Source organism: Leuresthes tenuis, unplaced genomic scaffold (assembly GCF_036924035.1).
Source record: "Leuresthes tenuis unplaced genomic scaffold, fLeuTen1.0.hap1 SCAF_11, whole genome shotgun sequence".
Taxonomy (NCBI): Eukaryota; Metazoa; Chordata; class Actinopteri; order Atheriniformes; family Atherinopsidae; genus Leuresthes; species Leuresthes tenuis.
The window spans coordinates 22563872-22577687 of record NW_027325365.1 but is presented as its reverse complement, the minus strand read 5'-3'; the positions used below and the strand labels follow the sequence as shown (position 1 = coordinate 22577687).

At 43.8% G+C, this 13816-nt stretch overlaps 2 protein-coding genes across 8 annotated transcripts in view; both read left to right on the top strand.

Annotated features, from left to right (window-relative positions):
• apool (apolipoprotein O-like) overlaps positions 1–13816 on the top strand; it is a 353684-nt gene that overhangs the window by 3815 nt on the left and 336053 nt on the right. The window contains exons 6-14 of one of the 7 annotated variants that reach the window (XR_011917823.1): positions 71–162; positions 249–359; positions 840–1068; positions 1168–1305; positions 1464–1622; positions 1779–1937; positions 2253–2396; positions 2545–2652; positions 3283–3453. Coding sequence is in view for 6 of the 7 variants with exons in the window: in XM_072396101.1 (XP_072252202.1) it covers positions 71–162; positions 249–359; positions 840–1068; positions 1168–1305; positions 1464–1622; positions 1779–1937; positions 2253–2396; positions 2545–2652; positions 3283–3371 (1229 nt within the window). In the remaining variant the exon portion in view is untranslated. Of the gene's footprint in view, positions 1–70; positions 163–248; positions 360–839; positions 1069–1167; positions 1306–1463; positions 1623–1778; positions 1938–2252; positions 2397–2544; positions 2653–3282; positions 3949–13816 lie in introns of those variants that run through there. The other 6 variants (XM_072396102.1, XM_072396101.1, XM_072396104.1 and 3 more) reach the window with 6 other exon arrangements.
• LOC140318328 (type-2 angiotensin II receptor-like) lies at positions 8550–12435 on the top strand. Its single transcript, XM_072396100.1, has 2 exons — positions 8550–8758; positions 9331–12435. The coding sequence occupies exon 2, from the start codon at positions 9397–9399 to the stop codon at positions 10657–10659; it is 1263 nt and encodes a 420-aa protein (XP_072252201.1). The 5' UTR covers positions 8550–8758; positions 9331–9396; the 3' UTR covers positions 10660–12435.

Here is a 13816-nt window from a genome sequence, read left to right as displayed (position 1 = left end):
GTTGTCCCTCCAGGATTTAGTTTCTGCCAAGTTCTATCGATTGCTGTCCTGATATGTAAATTTGTTTCAGGCTCTGGTTTCAAGCGGTTAGCCGTTCCTCTGGGCCTGATGAGTGCCGGAGCGTCGGTGTGCTACCCGGCCCAGGCAGTGGCCGTGCTTAAGGTAGCGCTGCTCATTGGAATGCAGATATATATATATATATATATTTAATGTGTACAGATCTTAGTGTTTTCTCTTGTGCTCTCCAGGTGACAGGAAAGAAGGTGCATGCCGCAGGGCAGTGGAGCGGCGCTGCAGTGTCTTCGCTGCTCACCTCCAAGGAGCCTGTTGCTGAAGAGATCGTAGCTTCACAGTCAAAGGTAAGTTTCCTTTTCTCTCTTTTTTTTTTTTTTGAAGTAAACATGTGTACGATGAACATTATCTTTGGATTCACCCAGTTAGTTTCAGAGCTGAAAGAAAGCGAAAGCTGTTTTTTCTTTGTGTGACTGAAACACTCCCCCCCTTCCCACTGAATGAGTTCCCCTCTGCATATTTTACTCACTCAAAAACTCCCCTCCTTCTCTTCTTAGCTTATAATCCGTTTCCTATCAGTGTATGTCATTGGAATCTGCTTTATTTAAAAAAAAAAAAAAACGAAAAGGCAGGAAAAGTCCCTTCAGAATGTCAGCTAAACACCTTAAATGCTTCCTCTTTCAGTTGTGACTTGAATTGTTCAAGAACAGTCAATAATTTGTTCTGGTAATAGATTAGAGGTGTTAGTTCTGCCACTGGTGAGGTTTGTTTCACAGCGAATGTTTATAGTAATTCATCTTTGTTTCTCTCTGTCTAAATGCCGTTAGTCAGCTACTGAACCAAATCCAGACTCTGCTCTGGCTGAGGACGCCTCACCCCCCAGTTCCACTACAGAAACCCCAGCTCAGAGCTCCACTATCCCAGAGGCAGAAGTGGAGTCAGCTGAGTCCACCCGTATCACCGATGAGCCCGTTGTCACAGTCACCCCAGAGAATGGCTCATCAGTAACACTCACAGAAATATCTCCCGACCAAGCCCCGACTGAGACCGGTGCAGGTATTATTGATATTGATCCCCGTCATCCTGCATCTCCCTCGCTTTGTCGCACAAAGACTTGATGTGTTTCCTTACTGTCTCTGATGCACAAACGAGCAGCAGGCGACATCCCCGCTGACACCAGGCCAGCCGAGGCCACACCGAGCTCAGAACCGGAGACAACAGAGGCTGCTCCGGTGGAGTCCGCTTCTTCTTCTGAAGCAACATCTGCTCCGGAGGCCTCAGACGTGCCAGCAGGTTGGAAACATGTACCTCCAGCATTCAAAAAAGATGTGCTGATCGTGCATTTCAGTGACTGGATTCTATCCACACATGTGGAACACTTGTTCCTCAGCACAGATCGGATTACATGGCTCACACATAATAACTAACTGTCCATCTCTTTTGTTCTGAAGCTCCAGATGCAACACAGGCTGCAGGCGACGTCTCCGCCGACACCAGGCCAGCCGAGGCCACACCGAGCTCAGAACCGGAGACAACAGAGGCTGCTCCGGTCGAGTCCGCTTCTTCTTCTGAAGCAACATCTGCACCGGAGGCCTCAGACGTACCAGCAGGTTGGAAACATGTACCTCCAGCATTCAAAAAAGATGTGCCGATCGTGCATTTCAGTGACGGGATTCTATTCCACACATGTGGAACACTTGTTCCTCAGCACAGATCGGATTACATGGCTCACACATAATAACTAACTGTCCATCTCTTTTCTGAAGCTTCAGATGCAACACAGGCTGCAGACGACATCCCCGCCGACACCAGGCCAGCCGAGGCCACACTGAGCTCAGAACCGGAGACAACAGAGGCTGCTCCGGTCGAGTCCGCTTCTTCTTCTGAAGCAACATCTGCACCGGAGGCCTCAGACGTGCCAGCAGGTTGGAGAAATATTCCTCCAGCATTCTAAACTAAAAATAATGTCCTCCAGGGATCCTGTGTCAATGTTCCAATGGGTCAGAGCTGTTTTGACGGCATCAGAGGAATCTGCACAATGTTTGGCCGACGGTTTTTATGTTAGCATCCAAAGAAACTCTTAAATACATACAGACGGTGGTAGTAAAGATGTGTAGATGGTGCATTTTAGTGACCGGATTCTATTCCTTTGAACACATGTGGAAATACTTCTTTACGTGGGTCACACGTAATAACAAGCTGTGTTACCACCACACTAACTGTCCATCTCTCTTGTTCAGAAGCCTCAGATGCAACCCAGGCTCCAGACGACATCCCCGCCGACACCAGGCCAGCCGAGCCCACATCGAGCTCGGAGCCGGAGACATCGGAGGCTGTTCCAGTGGAGTCCAACTCTGCCCCGGAGGCCTCAGACGTGCCAGCAGGTACCAAAAATATTCTCCTCTACAACCCCAGAGAGTTTTTTAAAAATCTTTCCCACACGCTGTATGTGTTGGTTGTAAATATCTGTCACTGAAGTTGAAGCGAGCATCATTTTTGCTGCCCTGATGTGGCATTTTGCATTCTGCACAGAGCCCGCTGTTGAATCAGCTGAGCCCGCTCCTGCCGCTGATTCTGAGACGCCAAACCCGCCCGCCACACCACCAGCGCCCGAGCAGCCGGCCGCAGAAAAGAGCAAAGGTACCGCGTTACACCTCCGCTTTGCTCTGGTGGCACAAACAAACGTGCCCCTAAACACACTCTCACACTGAAAGCTGTAAAAGTGCTTTCAGGCATCGACTTCCTGAAGCAGAAAGACTCGGAGCTACATTCGTGCACGTCAGCGCCGGAGAATTTCTGGAGAAGTGCGCAGAACCGTGTCCAGATCTTGTCCGTAGCTGATGGTCACGCATGTGCTTCACAGCAGGAAATACTATTTAAACATATCTGCTCTATGGAGCAGCGGGACGCAACATTCAGGTTTGCTCCATGATCAGGAATTTCTAACGTGTACAGAAGCAAAGTATAACAGATGAGAAGGTTTTACTTGAAAGCCAGAGGTCATCAGGTGTTTGATTAAGTTTCATTTAGTTGATGTGTACAAATGAATTAACTTTACTAGATTTCCACATCTTTATTTCGACAGTTTTTCACCTGTAGGACAGCAACGTTTAACATTATCTGATGGATTGTGAGGAAAACATTGTCACCTCACATGTGGATTAGAACTAATCACAGACGCAGAACATTCAGACTGCTTTGAATTCGGGGAATTGTAGGAAGACGTGTTGTGACTGAACTTTTTGTGTCATTGCTCATGTTTACCTGCAGAGGGCTCTGCTTTCAAGACAGACCCCGCTCTCATGGACTTTGGCCAGTCCAGCCCAGAGGATGAAGACCTGTACAGCACACGCAGCTGAGAAAGTCCACAGCCAGCCGCAGCAGGAACCTCATTCCCACACTACCGTCTCACATGTCGTCCCTCCTGACAGGCACTGCATCGTTATGCGTTTAAAAAAAGGCCATTTTGCAGCCAAGCACACCTACAAAGAATTGAATCAACGTTTCCATTCTCTGTTCATCTGCCCACACTGGTTGCATTTCCACAGAAAACATCCATGTGCAGTTGCATTGCAGCAGCAGTGATATTAATTTCAGTTTACATAACCTGATGAGTTTGCATCGGACAGAAGCATGAGGAAAAAAAAAAAACCCAGCCCTCAATCATCTTTTGATCAGAAACAGCAGATTGTGAAACAGTTTCCGTTTGCGTCACTTAACGATTTTTCTTGTTCTGTTTTGCCGTCTCTTATCACAGTGGAAAATGCACGGTGCTGTTATTTATTGTAATTTAGCCCATTACGTTGGCAAACAGAAAATTCTGCAGATGTGCTGATAATGACTTCAAGACGGACTAGTGCTGCTCCGTTTTGTTCCAGCAGTAGTTGTCTTCACTTGTTGAATAATGAACTCTATTAAATTTCTATTTTTCTTGGACTGATGTTGTGTCTTGTGAAATGATTATGAACAAACTGAAATTGATTTGAAAAGGGTTCCGCGTCCTGATATCACGTTCCATTCTCAGACTGACATCATGTCCACTTGAGCTGATTTCTCATGGGAAAGGGACGGGTTCAAAGGTCTGGATCTTGGTAACTTTAGTCTAAATGAAAACATCTTGTACACTCCTACGAATTCATTTTAGTAATGAGTTTTGTTTAATTATACATGGTTCGGTTCATTATGACCACACATCTCCTCTTTGGTCTCATCTGTCCAACGGACATCGTTCCAGAAGTCTTGTGGTTTGTTCAAATGAAACATTACAAACCTAAGCTGTGCTGCCATGTTCCTTTTTAGAGGAAGAGGCTTTCTCCTGCAACCCTTCCAAACAAGCCATCCTTGTTCAGTCTTTTTCTAATTGTGTTGTCATGAACTTTAACATTTAACACGCTTAACTGAGGCCTGTGGATTCTTCACTTGTGAATAATCTTCCTCGCTGTAGAATGATGGACTCCAAATCGTTTGAAAATGGCCTTCTAACCCTTCCCAGATTGTTGGGCAGCAACAATTGCTTCTCTGAGATCATTGCTGATATATTTCCTCCTTGTTATTGAGCTAACACACACTTGAATCCTCCAGACCAGCAAACTGCCAAAACGTCTGCTTTTAAGAGGTGCTCACACTGGATTAGTATCAGTTAATCAAGTGCACCTGACTGATACTTGTCCTCTTAATTTCTATATAAACAGCAAGAATGTGCCTCGTTTCACAGGCTGTTTTTGCATTTTGCCTTAGTTTTTGTCAAACAGATGATGACAAAGAGAAAAAAAAAGCCATGTGTTTTACATGAAGCATGTTTTTGGGACCACGTGTTTTTGCTTATTTCCACATGCACACAGTCAGTACAGAGGGACCACGGTATCTGCTAACATCTTTACGGCCCCTTTTACTGCTCCTCAGAGGAACCAAAGCAGGACTCCTGGAGCTCATAAACTCTACTGAGCCTGTCCAGTGTCGTGACCCTCGAGACCTTGTGTTTATTTGTGCGTGCTCGCTCACATATGTGGGTAAATGAAAAAAGATCAATAAGAAGCCAATACTCTCTCATCCTTGTTCCTGCAATACATTAAGAGAAGCATACATGTGGGAGCCAAGCTTCGGAGCTGGGGGGGTAAGGGACTTTCTAGTGAGCTAGTGTGATTGTGTTTTTCTTTTTAGACAAACGCTGTTAAATGCTCAGATTAAACAAAGTTCCCACAGCAATACTCATGCCAGAACTTTAATAAACCCACAGTGAACATACTATTTTAGTTCAAAATAGACTTCAGCCAGGGTGGGAATGCTGAAGGACGGCCATTGTGTTGCAGAGAGCCAGTGTGAGAGGTTTGAGAGCCCCCACCTCCCCTCCCCTCCCCTCCCCTGGCAAGATATGAGGCTAACTATAGCTTCATCTCACCTCTCTCAAGGGTCCCCTCCATATATTGGGCCCCTTCCTTACAGCATCCCACACAGACAGCACTTGCGGTAATGTTCTCAGAACTAATATTAAGACTGGGCTCTGTCATGTAGGCCACGCTGCTCCCAGATATTCTTTTTTTTTTTCTTATTTGACCAGCAGAGAGGAAGCGGGGGGGACAATCCTGACCTCCCACCTTTCAGCCCCTGTGAACCAGATTTTCCACAGAGGACTTTGGGAAGGTTATGGCTATCTTCTCAGGGTCCCCCACCATCAAATAAACACATAGCACATTCATCAGCAACAAACATAAACACAACAGTTATGCTGGCCATTTAAGAGTGTTTGTTAATATTGTATATGCTTTCTTATGTATATATTTCTCCTTTATTGCTGCTCGGTTTGTGTCCACGCCTGTTGCACATACAGTTTCCTCTTTTTTTCCCCCGTGCATGAGCCTCATGTTGGCTGTTCTATCTGTTTGAAAAAACGTACCGAACCTAAAGCGGACTTGGTGCTATTCAGTAAATTCAAATAATCAGTTATTGCAGACTTCTGATAGATTGGCTGTAACACTTTTCAGGTTACTGCAACATCCTCAGTTTTATAATAGTCATATTTTGTTTAATGAGCAGAGAAGAGGGAAGGAAAAAAAAAAACACCCTTTGACAAACTGTGGAAGCAAAAATAAAGAAATAAATGTCACGCTTTTAATCCAGAAACTGTGAAAAAATAATTAGCTGGGAGATTGATGTCCACTGAGGGTTGTGTTGTAAGTTGGGGTTTGATGCTCTCTGCTCCATTGCTCTCCTTATCTTCTGCCTGTACAGACACTGCCTGTCACTAAATTCCTGTGTGTGGAGCATCAGACAAACACATAAACACACTCCTCTCCCCACATGCTCGAACCGTAAATCACTCAGCGTCTCCATTTTGGAATTTTGCAGCAGAATTAATGCTGATATGTGTCACATGCTTTCCAAATGAATCAAAAGGGGTGTTGTCTGGAGCGGAAGCCAGTTTAATTGATTGTCTGCAGGTAGAATGAAGTGAGACTCCGTTCCAAACGTTGCCACGGGTCACAGCGGCCGAGCTCAGATAAAGCAAGTGAAAGCGAGATTGAATGTGTCGGTGCTTGACAGAGCAAGGCACCATCACTTTGGCTGCCTGTGATGTTTTCACTCGGTCATGGTGGAAGTGCTACAACACACCGTTAAAGTGTTGTTACAAAACACATGAGTGCTCTGAGATTGTCTATTGAGCAGCAACACTACAACGGAGGCTATTTCGGTCGTTTGTTTTCCAGCTTTACATATACAGGATGCCATTATCCTCCAAAGACCCATGCTGTCATTTTCTATTCATTTGTCATTTTCCCTGGATTCTTGATATGAGTCAGACCTGATAAGTACAAAACCTCTGCGTTTTATTGGAACAGGAGGTAGCTTTTGAGAACAATATGTCCTCATATGTGGCCGCGGGTCCCTGAGGAGGCTGAGATGCTGGAAAGATAGACAAACAGATAGACACTGCTCCCAGGATGGTGCACTATCATGTTAAATGCTCTGTTTCTATATGTTAAACCATGTTCTGTTCTCAATGCCTGTGAGATTTTTAAAGCTTTATCAGTTAGTGTTTATCATGTTTTAAAAGCCGATTGTGTGTTGCTTAGTGGAAAATGATAAATCAGAACATGACTCGATATTTTCTACCTCTACATTAAAGAGAAACAGGCATAGCTCTTTTTTTTCATCTGCTATTGCTGTTGGCCGGCTTGACACCATAAATTTCAGATTTGAGTTGTTTTATGTCATGACTAATGGCTTTTGGCCCCTGTCAGTCTCTCTGTGTTTATGTTTGCTCTTGTATGTCTAATTCTGCCAGGACTGACTTGAGTTTTAGACTCGAAACTTTGAGAGAGACCTCTCAGAGAGATGGATGTAAGGACTAAAACACGGTAAGGCTGATGATAGAATAAGGTTTAAGTTTGGCCTTCAGTTGAGGTCGGGTCAAGAGGCCAGGGGAGGCATGTTTTGAATGATATTTCTATCAGAGATCCGACTTGTGTGAGAACAACTGTGCATACTCAGCATGCCAGTAGGAGAGCAGTGTTATACAGAGTTTCTGGTTCAGAAAGCATAACAATTCCATTTTTAACAGTTCTGCCAGATACAGCACATTCTTGATTTTTTTAAATGATCTTTATTCAGCAAGATCGCAACAACTGAGCTCTTCATTGTCGGGCTTCAGCATCTCCAGCGCTCCGATTCGCCTTCATCCTCACGTTAAACTTTTCCCACAGCTATTAGAACATGTCACATCCTGACAGATGCTCAGTGGACCTCACTCCACACACGTGTAAACAGATTCGAGTGCACAGCTTCGACAACTGTACGCCAAGCTGAGATTAAATATTGAAGCATGGTTGCACTCGTGCAATGCGCTGATGCACACCCAGAGAGGGATGCATACACACACTGTTGATCAAAGGAGCTGTGATGCAATCATCCTTCATCAACTTTCACCAGAGGCTTTAATGAAAACCCACTGGAGGGAATCTCCGCTTTCGCTCCTTTTTGCCTTCTCATCTTCTCGTTCACTCCTTATAGTTTCAGCTCATCCTCCTCCTCATTCATCTTCCATGCTGTGCTTCCCTCCCTTCTCCCTCTGCCCCAGTGGCTAGCTTGACTTCCGCTGAGACAGAGTAAATATTTCCCATGGCTTATCTGACCGCTGGCAGAGCAAATATGACACAAAGTGTGAGGCTGTGCTAATTAACTGCAGCCTGCAGTGCTCAGGTCAGGGACCCCGGCCGGTTTAGTCAGGACTTTAAGTTTGACACCTCAAACACACAGCTCTGTCATTCATTTTGAGGTTAGGCATGGCACGTGGCTGCGTGCATAAACTGGAGGTGCGACTATTACCCTAACACACACATCTTGACTTAATTTTCTCGTTTTGGCCCTTTTATAGTAGAAACTCTGTGAGGGAGGTAATGAAAAACAAAGAAATCTAGTTTCTTCCTGTCTCTGCAGGCTGGCTTGTGTCCAGGTATAGTTCAGCCCCTCTGCATGATGAAGGCGTGACGTGTTCCAACTTCCCTGTTGTGCAATCGCTGAGAGGCACTTGGGGGCTATAAGACCCTCGTCTGGTTTCTCAGAGCCTCAAGTCCGTTTTCTCTACACACCCACAGACACACAAACACATAAGCATGACACAGCCCGGGGTACCCAGCTGTGCACAATTCTCTTAGAGGGGTCGAGGAGCATTTGTCAAGGCATGGACTTTAGCCAAAAGAAGCACTGAAGACCGCTTGACTCTTTTGGACCAGACGCTCGATCATTTGAGGTAAAATTATTTCTTTTAACTGGATAAAAATCATAAGCTCCTACATAAAGTTTTGTCTGATTTTCGAGTGATGGTTAGAGTAGCGATGTTTTCTTCTTTCTATCATTCATTCAACTGTCTCACCATAATCAACCATAATATTTTTAATTGAAAACTAGCAAAGAGTTTCTTTATCTACTTTTCAATATCTTTTTTATCTGATTAAAACTGTGACTATTTCTGCTATGAAAAATATTTTACCTTGGTGCGCTCCACTTGAATAGGATTTTTTTGTCCCATGACTTCTGTGAACTTAATAACTCTGAAATAAGTTAATAAATTTGGTCATTAAGACAATATAGCTGTTTTTGAGAAATCCAATAAGCAGCCAGAGGAATGCTGCTCTTTCAAGTGTATTTCATTACTGCTTAATTTCAAGCATGGTGTAATGAATTCTTGCTATGATTAGTTATCAACTAGAACAGCTAATGAACACTGGAGCCAAGTAAAGATTACTGCATGGAAAAGTGTAGTCTTTGTCCATAAAAGGAAGCTAAAATCTTAAAAACTCTCCTGCTTTGTTTTATTTACAGCCGACCTTGGAAATCTGAAAGGAGGGAAGTCATACTGGTTGACGCAAGGGTACATCTTGTTTCATAATGGCAGTCCCAAATTACCTCTTCCTTTTCAACTCCACCCTCTCCCCCACAGCAGTGGCCTATGTGAACGCGTCCCCGGGACCCTCTGCATGTCCCTGCGCAGACTGGGCTCCTCTAACCATGACCACAGTAATCCCCACCATCTACAGCATCATCTGCGTGCTCGGAACCATAGGCAATGCCTTGGCAGTGTGTGTGTTGGCCCATGGCAGCTCCTCGAGGAAAACTGTGGCTAACACCTTCATGTTGAACCTGTGTGTCTCTGACCTGCTGTTCCTGCTGTCCCTCCCGCTTTGGGCTGTCTACTACTCCCGGGGCTACAGCTGGCCCTTTGGCAGAGTTGCCTGCAAAATCTGTGGAGCTCTCAATAATCTAAACCTCTACGCCTCAATCTTCTTCATCACGTGCATGAGCATGGATCGTTACCTGGCCATTGTGCACCCGCTTCGCTCTCAGAGTGCACGAGACCCTAAACGTGCCCGGCTCATGTGCATCCTGGTGTGGGTGCTGGCATGCGCCTGCTCAGCTCCTACCTTGGCTCTGAGGGACACTTACCATCTTGAGGGGCTTAGTGTGGAGGCCTGTGTGATTTTATATCCTAATCATGCCTGGCAACTGACCCTGGCCTGGATGAAGATCATCCTGGCCTTCCTGCTGCCACTTCTTGCCATCTCTTGTTGCTACTGCGCCATTGGGAGACATTTGTTGTCTGACACAGGTTTGGTGAGAATGCAGAGTCAATCACACCCCTCCAACGTGCCCTCTTTTAGATCATCAGAGTCCCAGGAGGGCTGTTGTAAACCAGAGCGACCTCCGACCCCGTGTGTCAGTCCCAGCTCCAGTGGGGGCAGACCTTCGATGGGCAGGGGGGTGGAGAAGGTTTTGTGGACAGTAGCGGCCGTGGTTCTGGCATTCTTCCTCTGCTGGTTCCCCTTTCACTGCGTGACCTTCATTGGCATTCTGAGCAGTAAGGGTTGGCTGGATAGCTGCTGGGTTTCCTGGACCATCAGCAATCTCACACCCCTAACTCTTTGCCTGGGCTTCTCCAACTCCGCCATCAACCCTGTGCTCTACTGTTTCATTGGGAACCATTTCCGGGGCCGTCTTGGGGGCCTCTGTAAGGGTTTGTGTGCTTGTTTGAAGGCCCGTGGGGAGGAGCACAGTCAAAAGAGAGGCTCCTTCAGTACCAGGCTGAGCTCCTTCTCTAGAAAACTCAGTGACTTCAAGGATCTTGCGATTGTGGAGACTTCTGGCCCCCCTTAGCGGTCCCTACCGCTCCAACTCCAGAGGAGAGACTTTATCTTTCCTCCACTGGTTTCACACCTGAAAAAAATAATGTCAGATGACTGCTAAACGTCAGTGAGCTCACTCAAATTTACTGAGTCAAATTCCAACAGGACACAAATGTGACACAAAACAACGAAAATGGCATGTAAATTTCTAGCAATATTGGCTAAAAAATTACAGACGCAAAACAACCACAAAAGGATGCAAAATTACTCCAAAGTCTCCAAAGAAAATAATTAGACAAGGACAAAAGATGTAAAATGAAGCAAAAATAACAAATAAGTCTTTGGGAAAAATAAAGGAATGCAAATTGCCTCAAAGTGATGACAATATGTGACCAAATGTAAGGTGGTGATCTTATCACCTTGGTGTTCAGGTTTCCTCGGTTTTCCAGAGCTTTACAGTGAGTTTCATTTTACTTTTTATATTAACCAGGTTGAACAATGTTGTTTTGTTTTTTGTTAATGTTCAATAAACTGTGTTATTTTTGGCAACGTCAGGCAGCTCTTTCAAATGACAAAACTAAAAACGCCCTGTGCACTACATGCCCAGCACCAAGCAGACACAGTTAGCACTAGTCAATGAACGTAACAATGCATTTAGTGGTAAAGAGCCAGAAAGCTCAGGAGTTAAAACAACACATTCCCTCTCCCACATACTGACCAACAAAGTAGTAAGTTGCAGTAGTAGACTGAAGAAAGTCAAAATAAAGACAAAAAAGAAAATGAAATGAACAATAACAGTGCTAATGTTGGACCGAAACACGTGCTGCCAGTTTGGCAGTCAGGTCTTTATCAGCATCCCCGCCTCCCCATGAGGTCCCAGTCGATTGTTGATAATCCAGCAATTAAATTTTCTTGTTGCTGTTTTGTATTTGCATTTGTGTTTACATTGTTTGTATGTCATTTATAGCCACAGGAGTAAAAAGAGCAATGTGGTGCGGGGGAGATGTTCCCTGTGCTTCAGAAACTGAAACTAAAGGTTTACCCTATGCTCTGAAAATTGATGGGGCTCTTGATCAAGCAGGCGAAGCCTATATGGCTAGTTATGAATGAGAATGTGTTGGTTAAAAGAGAGAAAAACTGAGCAAGAAACATTTTAAAAGATGAGAAACACAACAGATATTTTTAATCCAAATGAGAATAGCTGTTGGGTGTGTAAATTAGTAATAGTATAGTTTGCTAATAAATTTGTTGCTTTTAACTACTTGATTAGCTGCTCTACTAGGCTAAGCTAACAATTACTGCTTTTGTTTCTCCCCCACTGTCTGATTTGCTAAACTGCTATATTGTTTCAGAACACAAAAATAATTGCTAAAATGTTGGATATACAGAATGAATTAATCACATGAAAGACACAGTAAATTTAGCTTTAGCAAGGGCTAGCTATGGCTATCTCACCAGCTTGTGCTAATTGAACTTTTCTGTTTAATCATTTTTGCTAGTGTTGCATCCTATATGCTTTAAAACTCTCCATTACATTAAGATGATTTTTTCTGCCAAAGAAAATGTTCAATTTTGAGATTCAGCTCTAAATGTCATCACAGATGAATCTGTGGTAACTGAGTTATAGCTTTGTAGGGCAGACCATGCCAAAAAAAACAAGATGCAGCTGCAAAAAGATTTTTATTAACTAGTCATTCCAGCCCAACTTTTTCTGTTATTTTAGGGGACCAAGATATTACCTGTATAATCACCATGTAATGTTTTATCTGATTATTTTGTACAGCCATTTGAATAATAAATAAAATGTGTTTTCCTAAAATTGTCACTTTTGTTTGTTACAATACTGCAAAGATAATGCAATTTGCTCTTTTGAAATGGCAGATTGTGTCGCTGATTTTGGTCCACTTCCACATCATATCATTTTGTGACATCAGATACATTTGCAATTTTTAATGTTCCCTTTTCCCAGTCTTACCCTCCAACAGCTGTGACTGAGAACTACCCCCACCTGGGACAGGGAGTGCTGAGATTACTCTCAGCCTGGCAGATGGATGTTCAGACTCACCCAATTTCCTTCTTTCCCAGGCTGCCTCTCTTGGATTCTGTACATATCAAGACTTGAAAAAATCATAATCTCATAAAGTTCTCATGATACATTCCAGTCCAGCCACTTGTGTTGGTTAAGTTTGCCGCTGGCTGATCAATTATGTAGTTTTTTCTCCTATTTGTATCCAGTTTAGATCCAAAGGATGCTACATTGGCCATGGGTTGTGAGCTTAGAGCCAGTGACGAATGGTAGAACGTAGTTTGGCACTGGTGATGGTAAGTTATTTTTATCATATATATATGAAAAATTCAACTTATTTATTTTGATAAACCTAAGACTGCGTGGCTGTATTATGCATTAGTGTGGCATCATTCAACTTGCACTAGATCGTTCCTCCGAATTTACCAAATTTTGCCACAGGATGGCACTAAGAGGCTGTCACTAATCATGAAAAAGATGCCGCTGGCTTCTTACTGAGACAGCGGCCCAAAGTCCCACCACTCATGATCTTTGTGAGCTGAGGGAAAAATGGCTTTGGCACAGACTGATGACTCATGTAGGCTACAGTTCTGAACGGGTGAAAACAGACATCTTTAACAAATCCTGCAATAAAAAGAGCCACTGCCTCAGACGAAACACTGAATGCCACAACCACATGGTAAACCTCTTTGAATGATCCTTCAGAGAAGCTTGTGGTGATGATGTACTCAATGTTACTGTGATAATCATCAAAATCTAGAATGATATACCATTCAAGTTATGATTACAGATATGCTTTGCTTACCAGAAGCTATCAGCTTGGGAGACTGCATGAAACATCTCACTGCAGCAAACATTTACTAGATTCTTAATTTGACACAGCAGAATTTTATGACTGATGGGACAGATTGTAGGATGAGATTGTTATGCATACAGCTTCATTAGCGAATTCCTCTTTGTGCTGCAGAGCAGCTGCAAGCTTCTTTAGCACAGTTAACAGAAGACAGACCAGTGACATGTGGCTGACAACATATGTGAACCTGTGATTAGAAAATGCATGCTGAGAAGCATCAAAAACTTTTTAAAAACAGGTAACAAGCTTTACTTTTTGTTTTAATTGCCCTCGTCTGATTATTTTTTAGGTGTTTATTAAAAGTTTGTC